At 65.0% G+C, this 18,336-nt stretch overlaps 1 protein-coding gene across 7 annotated transcripts in view; it reads left to right on the top strand.

Annotated features, from left to right (window-relative positions):
- Positions 1–18,336, top strand: part of ARHGEF10L (Rho guanine nucleotide exchange factor 10 like) — a 148,074-nt gene that overhangs the window by 78,118 nt on the left and 51,620 nt on the right. For 4 of the 7 annotated variants that reach the window (XM_070077038.1, XM_051830671.2, XM_051830674.2 and 1 more), the window contains exons 7-15: positions 773–942; positions 5,213–5,329; positions 8,551–8,659; positions 10,151–10,257; positions 11,962–12,039; positions 13,235–13,414; positions 14,260–14,376; positions 15,108–15,200; positions 16,582–16,755. In XM_070077038.1, coding sequence (XP_069933139.1) covers positions 773–942; positions 5,213–5,329; positions 8,551–8,659; positions 10,151–10,257; positions 11,962–12,039; positions 13,235–13,414; positions 14,260–14,376; positions 15,108–15,200; positions 16,582–16,755 — 1,145 coding nt within the window. Of the gene's footprint in view, positions 1–772; positions 943–5,212; positions 5,330–8,550; positions 8,660–9,187; positions 9,387–10,150; positions 10,258–11,961; positions 12,040–13,234; positions 13,415–14,259; positions 14,377–15,107; positions 15,201–16,581; positions 16,756–18,336 lie in introns of those variants that run through there. The other 3 variants (XM_070077039.1, XM_070077040.1, XM_051830675.2) reach the window with 2 other exon arrangements.

The raw sequence follows: 18,336 nt of genomic DNA, 5'->3' as shown, positions 1-18,336 counted from the left end.
CCGGGTCAGGCGCGCCCCCTAGTGGACCGTGCTGGGCCCGCATGGAGCCCCTTCTGTGCCATCTCAACCCTGCCCCAGCTCCATTGTCACCCCCCACCCGCCAGGCCGCGGCCCTGGTCAGGCCTGACCCAGGCCTTCTTTGTTCTTCTGAAAATGGCTGAGGAGGCCCAGGCTGAGCCCTGAGGCCGCAGGACAGCAAGGCTGGTACTAGGAGAATTATTACTGCTCTTTTTGAAAGATTTATTTATTTATTTGAGATGCAGAGTTACAGACAGAGAGAAGGATTTTCTATCCACTGGTTCACTCCCCAGATGGCCACAACGGCCGGAGCTGCACTGATCCGAAGCCAGGAGCTTCTTCCAGGTCTCCCACACTGGTGCAGGGGCTCAAGTGCTTGGGCTACTGCTTTCCCAGGTCATAGCAGAGAGCTGGATCGTAAGTGGAGCAGCCGGGACTCGAACTGTTGCCCAGATGGGATGCTGGCGCCTCAGGCCAGGCTTAGCCTGGAGTGTACCCACAATGCCACAGCGCCGGCCCCTGAAGGAACTGTTGAGCCGCTGTGGGTCTGACCATTTCTTGTGCTTCTTCCTGCACCCTGAGGGGCAGAGGTCTGGGCGTCGCCTCTTCACAGCTGGGGAATGGAGCCGGAGCCGGGGCGCAGGGCCCAGGGCCAGGGCCCCCCTCGCCAGCCCCACCCCTCCCGCCTGGGCTCGGAATGGGCCTGAGTTGGGCCTAGGGCTCCGGCTCACCTGCCCTGTCCCTTGGCCTGCAGGGGTGGACAGGGGCCTGCTCTACGAAGACGTGCACCGGGACGGAGCGCCCCGGGAGGCCGAGGACCTAGGCTGGAGCTCCAGCGAGTTTGAGAGCTACAGCGAGGGCTCCGGGGAGGAGGCCAGGCCGGAGGCAGAGCCCACCAAGCACCGCGTGTCCTTCCAGCCCAAGGTGAGGAGCTGGGCGCTGAGACCCCACGGTGGGGTGGGGTGGGGTCGGGGGGAGGTGTGTGGAGTGCTGAGAGCCGGGCCTGGCGCTCAGGTCTGGCTGTCAGCGGTTCCCAGGAGGGTGTGGTGAGAGAGGGACCTGCTGCCCAGGCCATCTGAGAAAGGAGCTCACCTACAGGCCTTGCTGTTTGGCTGTGCAGAGAGAGCCCTGGACCTGGGAGGGGCGTGGTTTGTAGCTGGCACAGGAGCTCCCCCCGCCCCAGGCCGTGGCAGACCCAGTCAAGGGATCATGATGTTCACGGCCCAGATTGGACTTCAGAATCATTCTCAACACAGTGCCCCAGGGACCCCAACCAGCTGGTTGGAGCTGGCGCTTGACCCGGTCAACTTCATCTCCAGCCCGGCCCTCCCTGCCCTGGGGGCTGCCATGACTGTCAGGGCCGCCTGGAAGACGTCCTGAGTCCCTGCAGCCCGAGGCAGACAGACCGTCCGCCCCTGCTTTCCCTTTCCCGTGACAGCCTTGCTCCTCGCATATTGTCCCCTGTAGAAGCGCCCAGAAGGTGGCCACCTGGCCATGTTAGCAGCCTCAGGCCCCTCTCAGTCTCCTCCTACAAACTGGAGACGGCAGGAGGACCCTGCCCCCTGGGCAGTCCTAGGAAGGCAGGGCTGGGTGGGCGCAGAGGCCGGGCTGGGCTGCGATGGTGGCGTGGCCTTCCAGGTCTTTCCTGGTGCCTGCTGCCCATTGAGGAGTTGGAGGGCTCCCCTCCAGGACAGGGGTGCTGGCCACACCCACACGTCTTCCCTCAACCTGAGACGGGCTCCCCAGTGCAGGGCTCTGAGCCCCGGGCTTCTCGGTTGTGGGGGTGGGGCGCCTCTGTGGCTGGACGGCGGAAAGCGGCCCGTGCGTCTCGCTTGCTGAAAAGCAAAGCCTCTCTGACACCGGCCACGGGCCAAGTCTGTGTCTTCGGCCGTGGCCGGGGTCGCCTGGGAACAGGGAGAGCTGGCCCGGCTCTGTGAACCTTCATGGTGGAGCAGGAGATACCGAATATGAAACAGTTTGTCTAAAGCCAAGACAGAAATGCCTTTGAGAACGCCAGCCTGGCCACGTGCCCGCCCGACTGAGCCGAGGCGGCGTCCAGAGAGGTGAGTCGGGGCTGAGCTCCGAGGCCAGAGGAGGGGCAGAGGTGCCCCAGGACAGAGGAGTGGCAGGGAAAGCCCAGTAACAGCGGGCGCCTGCCGCCCCCTCCAGAGGGGAGGAGAGGCCCCAAGCCCCAAGGTCGCATCTCAGCCCTGCTCTGGCCACGGTGACCAGGTGGACGCGAGTCCTGGGCCAGCCTCTGCGTGCCGGCCGCAGGCTGCCCCTCCCCTGTCCCGCAGTCACTTCCATAGGCCTCCGCCTTCCTGCTGGGCCCCGGAGGGAGCTGCAGGGGCCGTCCCCAGCCTTGCACTGATCCAGGGGTCCCAGCAACGCTGCCTCGCAGCTGCTGTCTGCCTCCAGTGCTGTCGGGGCTGCTGAGCGCTGAGGAGCAGGCTGGGCCCCCCAGATCTCTGGGCTGCCTGTGGGCTCTCGCCCCTGCGCCCTCACGCCGGCAGCCTTGGGCTCTTCCTTAGCCGACAGGCCACGTGGCACAGTTCTTGGAATTTCCAACCACGAGCACATCTCCTTTGGCCCTGGGCCAGCGCCCGCCTGCTTCCTGGCCAGGGGGCTGGCAGGGAGACAGGAGGCCAGAGAGGGGCCCCTCCTCTGGTGCCCATTTCTGCCTAGGGAGACCCCGCTGAGCCCGGCCTGTGAGGCTTCCCCCACCTGGGTGGCCCAGGGTGCACCTGCTCCCAGGCCTGCTGCGTGTTTTGCGGCACCGCTGCCTGGCTGTGTTGTGTGTGCTGTGGGGCGTGGGGCAGTTTTGTCCTGTCCTTGGAGTCTGACTGTGGCCCTGGCAACTTGCCCAACTTAAGAGAGTGAATGGAGCTCCTCGGGCAGATGTCTGGAGAGCTCAGCCTAGGTGGGTGGACTCTTGCCAACGAAAGTGGCCGAGGGGACTGGAGGGACCTCCTCAGAAGCATCTGTCCCAGGCGTAAGCGGCTGCGTTGTCCTGCTTGGCTCATAAGCTCTCCTGCTGGCTGCTTCCTGTGGTCCGGGGGAGGTTTCTTTCCAGTGTGCCAAGAGGTTCCTCTCTCTGACCTCTTCAAAGTCAAGGTCACTGAGATCCCACCGGGTGGGGGACCGGGCAGAAGCTGTGGGCTCATTACAGAAGTGCCAGAGCTGGCCTCTGCCTTGTTCACGGCCCTGCTCTGATCTGGCCAGCTCCGCCACTGACCCCTGACCCTGACGTCTCCTGGTTTTTCAGACCCTGAGAGAGGCGGAGGACGCCTGAGGCCCAGGGAGGCGGTGGTTCTAGAGAGTCAGGCTCGGCGGAGGCCCGACTTCCAGTGTCAGGAGTCGCGGTTCCTCACCGGGACTCTGTCCTGAGGGCTTCAGCAGCTGGGCTGAGCGTCCTGAGACCCGAGAGTGGCCAGTATTGGCGTCAAGGGTCCCATGTCTCTGATGGGAAGGCCCGCGTGTGACCGCAGCTCAGAGAGGTTAAGTGATGTGGCTACAGCCACACAGCCAGAGGGTGGTGGAGCTGCAGCTCAGCATCACGTACGGACGACAGTCCCTCCGTGACCCGTCCAGCATGTGCTGAGCACTTGAAAGGTGGAATAACGGTGCCTTTAATTCTGGAGTGCTCACCAGGCTCTGCACTTTACGTGTAGTGTCCGTTTAATTTTCCCGACAACCCTATGAAGCGGCCATGACTCTGGCCGCTCTGCCGGCGAGGACGCTGCCCTCGGAGAGGTAAGCAGACGGTAGCTAGCGAGCAGGGAGCCCGGGTTTGCCGCCCACGCAGCTTACGCGCTCGATCCGTCCACTGTGTCTGCGTCCCGAGGAGGCTTGCCTGTCTCGGTCCTGTGTGTCCTTCTACATGTCAGTGCTGCTGATACCAGTCACGTGTTTGCACCTCCATCGTCCCTCCCTCCATCCACCCATCCGCCGTCCATCTCCCCAGATAATCTGTAAGCCAGTCACTCTCCCATTCTCAGCCACCACCACTGTGCCCACCACCCAGCCCTCCGTCATCTGTCCACCCGTCCTTTCCTGGCGTGCCACAGCCGGCTCGTGCTAGCTCGTTAAGAACTCGAGAACCAGTCGTGTGCTTCTCCTGAACATCTGCGTTCACTGATGTCCCAGCAGTGCGCAAAGCCGGGCTCTTTCCCGGACAACTGATTGTTCCCTGCTTGCCGGCCCAGCACTGGCTCCGTCCGTCCAGCGAGCCGTGAGTCTGTCCATCCGACCATCCCTTTATCCCTCCGTCTGACCTCTCTTCATCCGTCCACCCGTCCATTGGCCCGGCTCTGAGTCACCTCATCAAGTGCATCACTTGTTTGTCTGCTTGTCCTTTCTGTCCTGCCAGCCATGGCCTGCACATTTGCCCACTTACCTGGTGATTATCCATCAGTCACCTGTCCAACCATCATCCCTCTACCACAGCTTTCTGTGCCCGTTTATCCCCTTGCCCCGCCCAGTCCTGCCCATCCAGGCGCCTGCCACTCATCCACGCATCCACCCATCTCTCCATCCACCCATCATCCATCCAGGCACCTGCCATCCACCCATCCACCCACACAACCATCTCTCCATCCATCCACCCATCCAGGCACCCATCTCTCCACCCATCCACCCACCCATCCACCCATCCACCCATCCACCCATCCACCCACCCATCCATCCACCCATCCACCCATCTCTCCACCCATCCATCCACCCATCCACCCATCCACCCACCCATCCATCCACCCATCCACCCATCCACCCACCCATCCAGGCACCCATCCACCCATCCACCCACCCACCCACCCATCCACCCATCCACCCACCCACCCACCTACCACCTAGACTTGCTGAGGACCTGCTGTGTTCCAGGCCCTGTGCTGCACCCCAGGGATGGGGAGAAGACACAGTCCTTATCCTCAGAGCATTGCTCCTGTCCCCCAGGTTGGGGGGCTGGGCTTGTTCCCCCCACCCCCAGCCGCCGGGCGTGCTGGGTTGGAGGCTGGAGGAGCACCCTCGCGACAGGAGCCGGCCAGACTGCTGCCCGGGACCCGCCCGCCCGCCCGGCCAGCCGCCGCCCGCCACTTGACCTGAGTCTCCTTTCTCCTGGTGTCTGTGTTTTGTCTCCTTCCCGCCCTGCCTGCTCCTCTCGCCTGCTCTCCTCTGCCTGGCCGCTGGGGGGCTCCAGCTTTCTCCAGACCTGACTAGGCTAAAGGAGAGATACTCCAGGACTAAGAGAGACATCTTGGCTTTAAGAGTTGGGGGGAGAGACATGCAGGAGCTGAAGCACAAGTGCGATTGTAAGGTATTGTCCCTCCGTCCCGCCGCGTCCTGGCCGGGGGCCGTTGGCAGGTGCGGCCGCCTTGGCCTTTCCTGCTGCCCTGGGGCCCAGGAGGGTGGGCACGCACGGGGACCCAGCTGAGTCCCGTGTCGGTGCCGCCAGCTGCGCTCTTGCTGCCTTCTCCGCACCCTGCAGGGAAACCCCCGATGTCCCCCAGAGTCCCCGGGGGCTCCACCTCATTAATATGCAGATTCCTGAGCTCTGCCTCCAGGGACGCCCATCCTATAGGTCTGGGGCAAGGCCTGGGAATCTGTGGCTGATGGCTGTGGTGGGTGGGTTTGGGTTTTGGCAGAGGACAGTCCTGCCCCTTGGAGCTGTTCAGAGAGGCCCAGGGCAGGGGCGGCGTCTGTAGGAGAAATCGCCGCGCCCAGGCTGCTGGGTGCTGGCGACGTGGACCATGGGAGCCTCTGCTCACTGAGCACCTACTGGTGTCAAGGCTAAAAGCAAGTGCCGTGGAGGCCTGCAGCCCTGGGCTCCAGTTCTGCGCTCTGGTGCTGGGCGGGTCCCCAGGGCCCAGAGCCTTGGTTTCTGTCCCTGTGAGATGGGAGTTGTTTTTTTTTTTTTTAAGACTTATTTTTATTTATTTGAAAGGCAGAGTGTCAGAGGTCTTCCATCTGCTGGTTCATTCACCAAATGGCTGCAATGGCCGGCCCTGGACCAGGCCTAAGCCAGGAGCTTCATCCGGGTCTCCCACGTGGGTGCAGGGGTCTGAGTACTTGGGCCATCCCCTGCTTTTCCCAGGCGCGTTAGCAGGGAGCTGGATGGGAAGCAGAGCCGCTCTTCGGTCTGTGCCTGCCCGGCTTGTCCACAGGCACCCTGGGGGGAGGCTGTGTGAGCTAAAGTCACCGGCTGGCGGTCACAGCAGCCGACAGCAGCCGGGCTGTGGTTTCTACCCAGGGCTCCCACAGTGCACACCCGGGGTTCCCACAACACACACCCGGGGTTCCCACAGGGCACACCCGGGGTTCCCACAGGGCACACCCGGGGCTCCCACAGTGCACACCTGGGGTTCCCACACCACACCCGGGGCTCCCACACCCACACCCACACCCGGGGCTCCCACACCACACCCGGGGCTCCCACACCCCACACCTGGGGCTCCCACACCACACCCGGGGCTCCCACACCCACACCCACACCCGGGGCTCCCACACCACACCCGGGGCTCCCACACCCCACACCCGGGGCTCCCACACCCCACACCCGGGGCTCCCACACCCCACACCTGGGGCTCCCACACCCCACACCTGGGGCTCCCACACCACACCCGGGGCTCCCACACCCCACACCCGGGGCTCCCACACACCACACCCGGGGCTCCCACACCCCACACCCCACACCCGGGGTTCCCACACCCCACACCCGGGGCTCCCACACCACACCCGGGGCTCCCACACCACACCCGGGGCTCCCACACTGCACACCCGGGGCTTCCACACCCACACCCGGGGCACCCACACCCACACCCGGGGCTCCCACACCCACACCCGGGGCTCCCACACCACACCCGGGGCTCCCACACCCACACCCGGAGCTCCCACACTGCACACCCGGGGCTTCCACACCCACACCCGGGGCTCCCACACCCACACCCGGGGCTCCCACATCCACACCCGGGGCTCCCACACCCACACCCGGGGCACCCACACCCCACACCCGGGGCTCCCACACCACACCCGGGGCTCCCACACCCACACCCGGAGCTCCCACACTGCACACCCGGGGCTTCCACACCCACACCCGGGGCACCCACACCCACACCCACACCCGGGGCACCCACACCCACACCCGGGTGCCCAAGGAGGGAAGAGACATTTCACAGTTTGCACAGAGGCCCTTCGACACTCATGAGAGGCCGGCAGTCCAGGGTGGGGCAGGCGTGGCTTCTCAGGGAGCCAGTGAGGGGCGGAGCCTAGGATGGGGTGCTCTGGGGGCGGGGACATGGCAGGTTGACCCAGGGAAGGGCCTCAGATGATTCCCCTCCCCCACAGAGCAGTTTAGGGGCTCCCTGGACAGCCCCATGGATGCCAGGGTGGGCACTGGTCTGTGCTGCAGAGGTTCCCAGCCCCCACCCCAGAAGAGCAGGAGCATCAGTGTGCAGTTTCTGGGGTGACACCTGGCCCCCTTTAGCTCCTCAAAGGCGTCTATGCCCCCCCATGCTACCTTAGAATCCACCACAGAGACGTGGGGGGGTGCTGGGGCCTCACTTCCCTCCCCGACCAGTCGTTTCCCGAAAGCCTGTCCGGGCCCCACGGGGAGGTGATAGAATGGAGACCAGAGGACCCCGAAATCAGTGTCCCTCACCAGCAGAGTTCAGGGAGGAGAGCGTCTTCCTGGAGCCACGCTGTCCACTGCGATGCCACACGGCTGTTTGTGGAAATTAACCAAAATGAACTTTGGGCTCCCACGCCGGCTCCCCTATGGGTGGGGCGGATCCAGAGCCCTCCCCACCCTGCGGCAGGTTCCCGGGGTAGGGCTGCTGGCAGTGTTGGACAAAAGACCCCCGGGCCGGGCTGGGGGTGGGGAAGGACGCAGGGGGCACCGGCTGTCTTCTCTATCCCATGGCCAGCTTCCCGCACCCTCGGCCAGCGCCCACTGGGGGAGGCTGCATCCTGCTCTCTGGATCCTCCCCCTTGCCCAGGCCGTGGCTCAGTGAAGAACCTACTGTTTGGGGGTAGGGGGAGGGTCCCTGCCTGGGCCCGCACTCACGGCCTCGTAGCTGCCCCTCAAAGACCCTGCAGTGACCAGGCCTGCTGCTCAGAGGGCCTGCCTGGGCCTGGGCGCTGGCGCTGGGACCAGTTGTGCCTGGGAAGCAGACTCCGGGAAGTTAGTGACCTGTCATCTTCCCGGAGAGAGGCAGAGCTGGGATTTGAACCCAGGTCCAGGACTCCCAGCCTCCAGCCTCCCGCACCCCCGCCCCCATCACACCATTCCCTTCTTTGGTCATCTGGTCTCGTAGTTTGTCCCAAAGAGAAAAATCAGGCCAGGACCTCCGCTTGCCCACAGGAAGCTCCCCTGGGCCAGGTGCACCTGCTCACCTCCCCCGGCGCTGCTGGCCTCTGCTGCCCTGCAGCCTGGGCAGGAGTGGGCTGGGTGGTTCCGAGTCTGCAGCCAGGCTCAGCGGGTGAGGCTGGTGGCCGTGGGTGGCCCACGTCCCCTCTGAGCAGCCCCTCTGCCTTTCTCAGATGACCCAGCTCATGAAGGCCGCCAAGAGCGGGACCAAGGATGGGCTGGAGAAGACGCGGATGGCCGTCATGCGCAAAGTCTCCTTCCTGCACCGCAAGGACGTCCTGGGTGAGGCGCCGCCACTGCTCTCCGGGTCGCAGGAGGCCCTGTGGGAGGGGCTACACAGGCCAGGGAGCGCGCAGAGAGCCTGCTCCCGTTTCCATCTCTGGGTGCCTCAGCTTCCTCCTCTGGATGGTGGAGCTGCCGGTGGCCTCTGCGCCCTGGGGCTGGCGAGGGCGACTGAGACGAGGTGGGAGCCCCGCGGAGTGGACCCTGGGGACCAGGACGGCATCATGCAGACGTGGTCCAGCCCAGCTCTGCGGCCTCCCAGACACCTTGCACAGTTCTGCCCTCTGTGAAATGGGTCAAACCCCACCTCTCGGGGCGCCCGTGGGAGTGGGCGCAGGGCCTGGGGTGCTTGGCCAGTCTCCAGGCTTCTCTGCCTTTGGGGGAGCACTGGCCCCCGACAAGGCAGGAGCCAGGCCAGCTGGCCGGCGACTGCGTGTGGGTCACCCTCCCCACCCCGCCCGTGAACCCGGAGCCTTTCCCGGAGTGACCCTCCCTCCGAGGCGTTATTAATAGCCGCAGCCGGGCTCGAATCACAGGCCAAGAATGCTGCCCGGCGGCGGTGTGTGGGGGAAGAGGAAGCCGCGGGCCCGGCGGCTGGGGTGGGTGCGCGGTGATGCCCGGGGCATCATGTGGGCCAGGCAGGAGGGCCTCCGCCACCCCCACCCCCACCCCCACCCCCACGCCGTCGTCCGCTGCCCCTCCTCCTCCTCCTCCGTCTCCTGCTCAGGTAAGGGCCCCCCCACCCGCCGTGTCCCTGCTCCCTCGGTGCACCCGGGGTGGCTGCCACTTCTGCTTTTGTCCCAGCTTCCCGCGGCGCCCGCTTCCTGCTGCCCACAGCTGCTGCGGAGCAGCTGGGGTCGCATCTCGCTGCACCCGTGCCCATCTCGCGGGGCTCCCTCCGCCTGGCCTCCCCTGGCTCCCCGTCCCTCACGGGCCTGGCCTGGGCCATGCCGGTCCCGCTTCCACTCGGGCCAGGGAGTCCCTGTCCCGTTCCAGTTGAACTCTTCTCGTGGGCCTTTGCATTCTTTTTTCTTCTCCTTTTTTGAATAAAAAACTGAAATCGCAAAGCCAGACTGCCCCATTTCTCTCGGGGCTTATTTTCTTACCCACTTCAGCGTCCAAAAGAAAACTATTTTTAGTGGCTAGGGATGGAGCCGTGGGCGGCTGGCAGGGGCAGTGGCTCCTGGCCGGGTGAATTCTGAGAGCCCGGGCCCTGCCGGACGCGGCCTTGTCCTCCCTGCCCATTCTCTCTCGCGCGCTCTTGCTCACGTGTGTACGGCTTTGCTGGCGGCCCTTCCAGGACCGGGGTGGAGCAGTGAGCACTTGAACCGGTCAGCGGCCCAGCTCTGGTCCCGCACGGCACCAGAGGCTGCTCCTCCCCCGAGACCCCATCCAGGGCTGGTCTGGGGTGGCCTTTGGCTCCGGGGGCCTGCACAGGGTGCCGTGCGCTGTCCCCACCCGCTGTGTCATCAGCCCTGTTTGACCTTCCAGGTGACTCGGAGGAGGAAGACATGGGGCTCCTGGAGGTGGCCGTGACGGACATCAAGCCCCCGGCCCCGGAGCTGGGCCCCATGCCTGATGGCCTGAGCCCTCAGCAGGTGAGGGGTTTGGGGGGGCGTCTGCAGGGAGGGGCCTGGGGTCCCAGCCTGCTCCCCGTGCCTATTCTGGTCTGGTTCATGAAGGGGAAGCGAGGTTTAGGGCCTCACCGGGGTGGGAGGCGCCTGGCTTGTCTTAGCTGGATGCACAGGCTTTCTAAACAGGGTCCTATGGCCTCCATGCTGTTGGCTTGTGGGGGGCGGGGCATGCCGGGATTTGAGGGGCTCCCCACCTCCGACTGTGGAAGCAGAGTGAACTGTTCTAGCTCAGGCGCTATTGGAGGGAGGGGCGGTCAAGATCAGCAGGGTCCTGGGGGAGACCGCAGGGTGCAGGTGCCCGCGCTGACCTCACATGGCGGCGTGGCCACAGAATGAGGGCTGCCTGCCCCCAGGGCATCACGCTGAGATCCCAGTGGCTTTGCTCAGGGACCCTGGTTGAGTCACTTCCCCTCCCGGTCCGGGTTTGCCGGCCGATCCCTGCTGCCCCATGCAGGGGTGGGGATAGAGGGAGGTGTGTCGGGCAGCTGGCCCAGCGGAAGGGCTCTGCCCACTGTGTGGTTGGCGGAGCATCCCGCAACTGGCTGCCCTCAGAGAGCAGGAAGCTGGCGCCGCTCTGGCGTGCAGGTCTGCCCGCGGCAGTGGCCGGAGCCCAGGGGCAGCGCCCCCATCCCGGGACGCCTGCTCTTCTCCAGCCCTTAGCCATCTGTCTGCCCAGCCTCTGCACAGCATTTGAGATGGAGGCGCCCTCACCCTGCCCCCGTGCCACCCCCAGGCCACAGCTGTGCGTGCAGGTCTCCTGCTGCTGCTGTCGGTGGGACTCTAGCCCTTTGCACCCCCGGGTCAGGCCTTGTCAGTTACCCTTGGCCATAGCTGTCACCTGAGGGTGATTTTTGCCCTCCAGGGCACATCTGGCAGCATCCGGAGACGTTTCTTGTCTTCACGGTGCAGGGTGGCTAGAGGCATGGGGAGCACCCACCGAGAAGTGGCTCAACCCCAAACATCATGTCCACAGGGACTCTGCACTGGGTGCCGCTCTGTGCAGGCCTTGGCCACCTCCCACATGGGACACCGTCCCTGTGTGCTGGCCCAGCGTTGTCCCACAGTGACCTGGGAGATGTCACAGACCCTGAAACCCAGGTTACACTCAGTCCCGAGGAAATCGGGATGCCCGGGGTGGGAGCCGGGTGACAGTGCGTCTTAGAGACCCACTGTGGTCCCAGCGTGCAGCGGAACCTGGCACCCCCTGCTCCCGCCAGGTGAGGGAGGCCCCGGTCACACGTGCTGGTCAGCTGTGGCTGGGGTTTGGGGGCCCAGCGTGGGCCCTGCTCCTGGAGGGTCTCTCCTGCCGAGGAGAGACCCCGATGGCCACACGGGGACGGGGAGAGACTGAAGTGGAGACCCCGGTGGGCTGGAGGCCCCGGCACCTTCTCGTGGAGACAGTGGCCTAAGGAGTCCATCTGCAGTGCATGCTGGGGGCTGGGGCTTCAGTTCGGCCTGAGAGTTTGCTGTTAGAGTGGTCCAAAGGCCGAGGGCGCCGACACCATGGGAGCGGCGAGCAGGGGCCGGCGCGGCTGGCCCCGGGGCAGTGTGGGCAGCACGGAAGGCAGTGCGGCTCCTCCCCTTGCCCGCTGCCCCACCCCATCCTGGAGTTGTCGGCGCCCTTCCTGCCCCGCCCCCCTCCCCGCTGACTGAGCTGTCGCCCGCCAGGTGGTCCGCAGGCACATCCTGGGCTCCATCGTGCAGAGCGAAGGCAGCTACGTGGACTCCCTGAAGCGGATACTCCAGGTGTGGCCTCGGGGCTGTCGGGACGTCTGGGCCAGCGCAGGGAAGACCCTGGCGGCGCACTTGACCAGGCGTGCTTGGGGGCCGTGGGCCGTTTTTAAGGGGGACGCGTTTAAAAGCTGGCGCTGGTTTTCTATTTTTAATTAGAAAATGTATTATTTATTTACTTGAGAGGTGGAGGGTGTGGTGGGGGGAGGTAGAGGGAGGGATCCCCCAAATCCCCAGATACCTGTGATGGCGGGGGCTGGCAGGTCTCCCACGTGGGTGGCAGGGGCTCAGGTCCTGCCACAGAAGGGCTGCCTTCCGGGGTGTGTGTTAGCGGGAAGCGGTCAGGAACCAGAGCAGGAGGTGGAGCCAGGCTCTCCAGCGTGGAAGCCGGGCGTCCCAGCCACTCCGCGGAGCACTGGCTCTGCCTGCACTGTTCTGTGGGGACAGCACCTCCATTCTGGGGACACCAAGAGTTCCCGGGGGTGGCTGTGTGCTCTCCTGTAGGGTCGAGGGCATGCGGTTCCTTTTGTGCTCGGAGGCACCGAGGGCCGGAGCCGAGCCCCCCGTCCTCTCTGGGCTCCCAAGGCGGGGGCGCCGCTCAGGGTCTCGCGTCAGGATGCCCAGGAATTGCTCTCAGATGCTTGCGTGATGTGACCCTGGACTGCCGACCTGGTCGCAGGCGGAGTCCCCGGGCTGGCACAACTGGGCAGCCCTGGCTGTCGGAGTGAGGCCGCTGGGGAGGGACTTGTGGGGGAGGAAGGTGCCAAGGCCCCCTGCTCTCCCCCTCCCGAGCTTGGAAGAGAGAGGGAGCCCAGGCATCGGGCAGGCACAGATGAGAATGCCCCTTGCTTCTGACCGAGCCTGATGGACAGCGTGGCGCTCGGGCTGGGGGCCGAGGGGGCTTGTGGCGACCTCAGGGCTCAGCCTGGCCCAGCCACAAGCAGAGCCGCGGGGGGAGCTTCCTCGGAGTTCCCTGGTGCCGGAGAGCCTGTTCCTCCCAAGCACCCAGTCACACGGGGTGTGTGTGGTGGGGGGAGCAGAGAGCGCCGTGTCCGGAGGTCCTTCCGGAACCGCTGGCAGAGCGAGGGGCCGCGGGCTCTCCTCCAGGAAGGCCTACCCGGCGCCTCCCGCTTCTGCTCGGCCTTGCCCGGTCCGGGTGGCCCTGGGGGCCGGGAGGGAGGGGCCGTGGCCTCATGTGCCCACCCCGCAGGACTACCGCAACCCCCTGATGGAGATGGAGCCCAAGGCGCTGAGCGCACGCAAGTGCCAGGCCGTGTTCTTCCGCGTCAAGGAGATCCTGCACTGCCACTCCATGTTCCAGATCGCCCTGTCGTCCCGCGTGGCCGAGTGGGACTCCACCGAGAAGATCGGTGACCTCTTTGTGGCCTCGGTGGGTACCCTGCTCTCTGTGCGGCCCCCTGGGGTTGGCCCTGGGGGTCACCCAGCCTGGCCACCCGCCTCTGCCTGCTGGCCGTGTTCAGGCCGGGGCGGGGTGGGGCTGAGGGCGGCAGGGCCTGCGTGTCTGGCGGAGGCCGGGGGTGGGTGTGACAGCTGGAAGTGCCCACGTGTCCCTGTAAGTGTCTGCCAGGCTGTGGGCCGCTGCTGCCAGCTCCCTGTTCTGGCTCTGCCACTGGGGGCGGTCCCCTGGCAGGTCACGAGCTCCCTCCCTTGTGGAGTAACCGTTAGAAACGCGGCGCAGATCCTGGCCTGAGGGGAAGCCCCTGTGCTGGGGCCGGAGTGCAGGATCGGGGCCGGGAGACGGGGTCTGGCCCCATTGTGCTGCCTTGGGCAGGGCTGGGGGTCCCTGGGTGTCTCCTGTCAGTTTCAGGTCCGTGGCCTCCAGCGCACCCAGGCAGGGGAGGCTCAAGTCAGTGGAGTTGGCCTTGGTCTGTCGGAGGCCTCTGGGTCTGGTGAAAGCCAAAATGGGTTTTTGGGGAGCCACAGCGCCTGTGGGTCTGCTGAGGAACCCGGCTCCTGGGCTGCAGGTGTGGTCTCCACCCTCAGCTCAGTCCACGCACCGCCCCGGCGAGGGGCCGTTTGTTTCCTGGGGCTGCCGGGTCCTGCCCGTGACTTTGGGACGGCCCTGTGGCCTCTCTGAGCCGGGCGCCTCGCCTGCTCACTCCTCCGCAGGGCTGTCTGTGGGTCAGCGTGTGGCCGCGGTGGGGAGGGAGGGGGGAGGCGGGGCGGGTGCGGCCGCTCAGCCACTCAGCCGGGCCCCTCCCTGCCTCGATTCAGTTCTCCAAGTCCATGGTGTTGGACGTGTACAGCGACTACGTGAACAACTTCACCAACGCCATGTCCGTCATCAAGAAGGCCTGTCTCACCAAGCCCGCCTTCCTCGACTTCCTCAAGGTGCGTGCAGCCCGGGCCACCTCCCACCAGCGCCTCGGCTGCTGCAGCCTGGGCGGGGCGCCTCTCCTCTGGCCTTTGGGGCATCCCCACCCCGTCCCTGGGAGGAGGTGGTGACGAGGTCCTGATCCTGGAGCGGAGACACAGGAGAGGGTGTTCCAGGGTCAAGGACAGAGGCAAAGGTCAGAGGCAGGAGGGGGCAAGGCGGGGTGGATTCAGGGGGCACTGAAGCCAGGGGGCAGCTGGGGTCCATCTGGGGAGTTCTGGACCTCCCAGCTCTGGCTGGGGTAGTGGGGAACCATGGAGAAGTTTTGAGCTAGGACAGACACGGAGTGGGGGCCAGTGGAGAAGCCGTGGGGCTGCAGGGGGTGAGTGTGGGGCCCGGGTAGCAGGTGTGTGCATGGAGTGATTGAGCAGGTGTGAGGGACAGGACGGGAAGCCCACCTGGCCCCTGCTGCTCACGGGGGCCCCGGGCTGTCTGCTCAGTAAGCAGACAGAGTGGTGGTCCCGACTTCTAGAAGTCTGACCCCTGTCTGCCTGGTCTCCCGAGGGTCGGGGCGTGTGGGAGCTGCGGTGGGGGGGAGGGGATCCTTGGCTGTGGAGCCGGGGCCCTGCCTGGGCTCTTCTCTCGGGGTCCAGGGCTGAGCAGCAGCCTGGGGAGAGGAGCCCAGGTCAGGACCCTGTGCACACCCGGGTGCAGAGGGTCAGCGAGTGACACGCCTTGTCTCCGGCAGCGGCGGCAGGTGTGCAGCCCGGACCGGGTCACCCTCTACGGGCTCATGGTGAAGCCCATCCAGAGGTTCCCGCAGTTCATCCTCCTGCTGCAGGTACCCCCGGGAGGCCCGCGGAGCGCAGGCGGGGGTGGGGGCGGTGGGGGAGGCAGGGGCGCCGGCCCTGGACCCTCTCACAACCTGGCCCCTGTCATGGGGCTGTGGCCTCTTCTGCACTCCCTTGTGAAGCCAGTCCTGTCCCTGGGCTGTCTCCCTGGAGGCCAGGGGGTGGCTGCCAGGCCCAGGGACCCAGTGGCGTTTTTCTTTCTATCCTCAGATGTGGATGGGTTCCGATCTAAGCCTTGATAAGTTAGTATTGATCAGTGCACTTACGGATACGTTACCATTGTACCCGTTTTCAAAAAAGAGATTTATTTCTTTTATTATTTGAAAGGCAGAGTTAGGCTGGCACTGCGGCTCACTAGGCTAATCCTCCGCCTTGCGGCGCCGGCACACCGGGCTGTAGTCCCGTTCGGGGCGCCGGATTCTGTCCCAGTTGCCCCTCTTCCAGGCCAGCTCTCTGCTATGGCCCGGGAGTGCAGTGGAGGATGGCCCAAGTGCTTGGGCCCTGCACCCCATGGGAGACCAGGAGAAGCACCTGGCTCCTGGCTTTGGATCAGCGCGATGCGCCGGCTGCAGCGTGCCAGCCGCAGCAGCCATTGGAGGGTGAACCAACGGCAAAAAGGAAGACCTTTCTCTCTGTCTCTCTCTCACTATCCACTCTGCCTGTCAAAAAATAAAAATAAAAAATAAAAAAAAGAAAGGCAGAGTTAGAGGGAGAGGGAGAGAGAGTGAGGGAGGGAGACAGAGAGAGAGAGAGGGAGAGAGAAAGAGAGAGATTCCATCTGCTGGTTCACTCCCCAGATGGCCATTAACAAGGAGGTGGATGGGAAGTGGAGCAGCCAGGACTCCCATATGGGATGCGGTGTCCACATGTTTGTTTGTCTCATTTAGTGGTTTTTTTTTTTTTTTTTTTTTTTTTTTTTTTTTTTTTTGCTTTTATTTGTTTATTTGAAAGGCAGAGTTACAGAGAGGCGGAGGGGGGGGGGTCTTCCATCCGTTGGTTCACTCCCTACATGGTTGCAACGGCTGGAACTGGGCCGATCTAAAACCAGGAGCCAGGAGCTTCTTCCAGGTCTCCCATGTAGGTGCAGGGGCCCAAGGACTTGGGCCATCCTCCACTGCTTTCTCAGGCCATAGCAGAGAGCTGGATCGGAAGTGGAGCAGCCGGGACTCGAACCAGCGCCCGTATGGATGCTGGCGATGCAGGTGGAGGCTTAGCCCACTACGCCACAGTGCCGGCTGCACTCGGTGGTTTTTAGAGGCCTTCCTCTGTGTGGCGCCATCTGAGCCTCTTGCAGTCCTGGTCCGTGGAGGAGGAGGTGTGCAGCGGGCAGCTCTGTGGAGGGGGGGTCCTCAGCCCGGCTCTCCCTGGCAGGACATGCTGAAGAACACCCCCAGGGGCCACCCTGACCGGCTCTCGCTGCAGCTGGCCCTCACCGAGCTGGAGACGCTGGCAGAGAAGCTGAACGAGCAGAAGCGGCTGGCCGACCAGGTGGCCGAGATCCAGCAGCTGACCAAGAGCGTGAGCGACCGCAGCAGCCTCAGCAAGGTGAGCGCCGGCCGCCCCGGCCGCCCTGCCCGCCCTGCCCGCCCGGCTGCCCTGCCTGCCCTGCCGGCGGCGCCTGCCTCTGCCCGGCTGCCTGCCCGGTGGCGGCGCTCTCCGGGGAGCCCACGCCTGGCTTTCCTGCCTGAGCCCCCGGACTCACTCTGGGCGTTAGGCTCTCGACTGGAGCCCCACGTGCATTGCTCCTCGGGTGGTTCTGGGACCCCAGCTGGTTTTGTGCATCATCAGTGTGACGGCCAGTGAAGACACCGGGAGCCTCGTGGTTAATCACGCGGGCTCTGGGGAGAGCCTGGCGCACGCTGTGTGGCCCCCAGGGACCCGCCCAGCCTCTCTGAGCCCCTTTGCTTCCTCTGATGAGAGGTGAGCTCAGGAGCCGCCCGTCCCCGGGGCCGCTGCGTGAATGAGGCCGTGGCAAAGCAGCCTCCAGGAGGCCTTCACGGAAGGAGATGGAAAGGCCGGGCCGCGCGCTGGGGTTGCGGCTTAGGAGCATCCGGGCAGGAAAGCCTGGAGACCTTGCCAAGGAGAGCGCGGAGCGCAGGTCCCCTCGCCGAGTCACCTGCGCACACACAGGGGCCTCCCACGCCGAGCCCGGATGGGGGGGGGCTGGGCTAGGGCTGGGGGCCCCCCGCAGGCACGGTGCTGGGCCGTTCTTGGGGAAGGGGCTCCTGTGCGGGGTTGGGAGGGGGCGTTCGTAGCCTCTGGGGGAACTCCAGGAGCCCCTGGGGCGTGGCAGGATCCTGAACGCAGAACGGAGGCTGCTGGCTGGCAGCTCCCGGGAGGGAGGACGGCGGCGCGGGGGGAAGCTCCAGTGGTCCCGGATGCAGGCACTTGGCGGTGTGGGCTGTGCGTGGGCCCTGCGTGGTCGTCCTGCCTCAGGGAAGTTTGGCTTCTAGGGAAGTAATTGACGACTTCCCTTTTTTTTTTTTTTTTTTTTTTTTTTTAAGATTTATTTACTTGAAAGGCAGAGAGGAGACTCAGAGAGAGAGAAAAAGAGAGAGAGAGAGATCTTCCATCTGCTGGTTCACTCCCCAAATGGCTGCATCAGCCGGGGCTGAGCCAGGTTGAAGCCAGGAGCCAGGAGCTTCTTCCGAGTCTCCTGCATGGGTGCGGGGTCCCAAGCACTTGGCCCATCCTCTGCTGCCCTCCCAGGCACGTTAGCAGGGAGCTGGAGTGAACCAGTATCCATCGGGGATGCTGGGGCCACAGGTTGGGCTTTAAACCTCTGAGCCTCAGTGCCGGCCAAAGCGGACAACCGTTGTCCCCTAAGATCAGACTCGCGGGGCTTCTTGGTGGAGAAGCTGCTGCCCACCCTTGCCGGCGCACTGCCCACGTGGCTGGTGGCCGCTGCTTTGCTCCAGTGTGACCTGCTGGCCCCACGGGCATCTGGGTTCGCTCCACCTGCCCAGGAGGATAAAACAGGGAAGGAAAAGGCCAGCAGGGATGGAGTGCTCTCTGGTGGGGCTGCCCCCATCCAGGGTCACTCAGGCAGGCGTGAGGGGTGGGGGTCATCGCCCCAGCCCCTGCCTCCCACTCCACGCAAGCCGGGGTTTTGGGGGGCCATCTCTG

This window comes from Oryctolagus cuniculus, chromosome 7 (genome assembly GCF_964237555.1).
Source record: "Oryctolagus cuniculus chromosome 7, mOryCun1.1, whole genome shotgun sequence".
Taxonomy (NCBI): domain Eukaryota; kingdom Metazoa; phylum Chordata; class Mammalia; order Lagomorpha; family Leporidae; genus Oryctolagus; species Oryctolagus cuniculus.
Note: the sequence above shows the minus strand (reverse complement) of the source record. Positions and strands in the feature narration are given on the sequence as shown.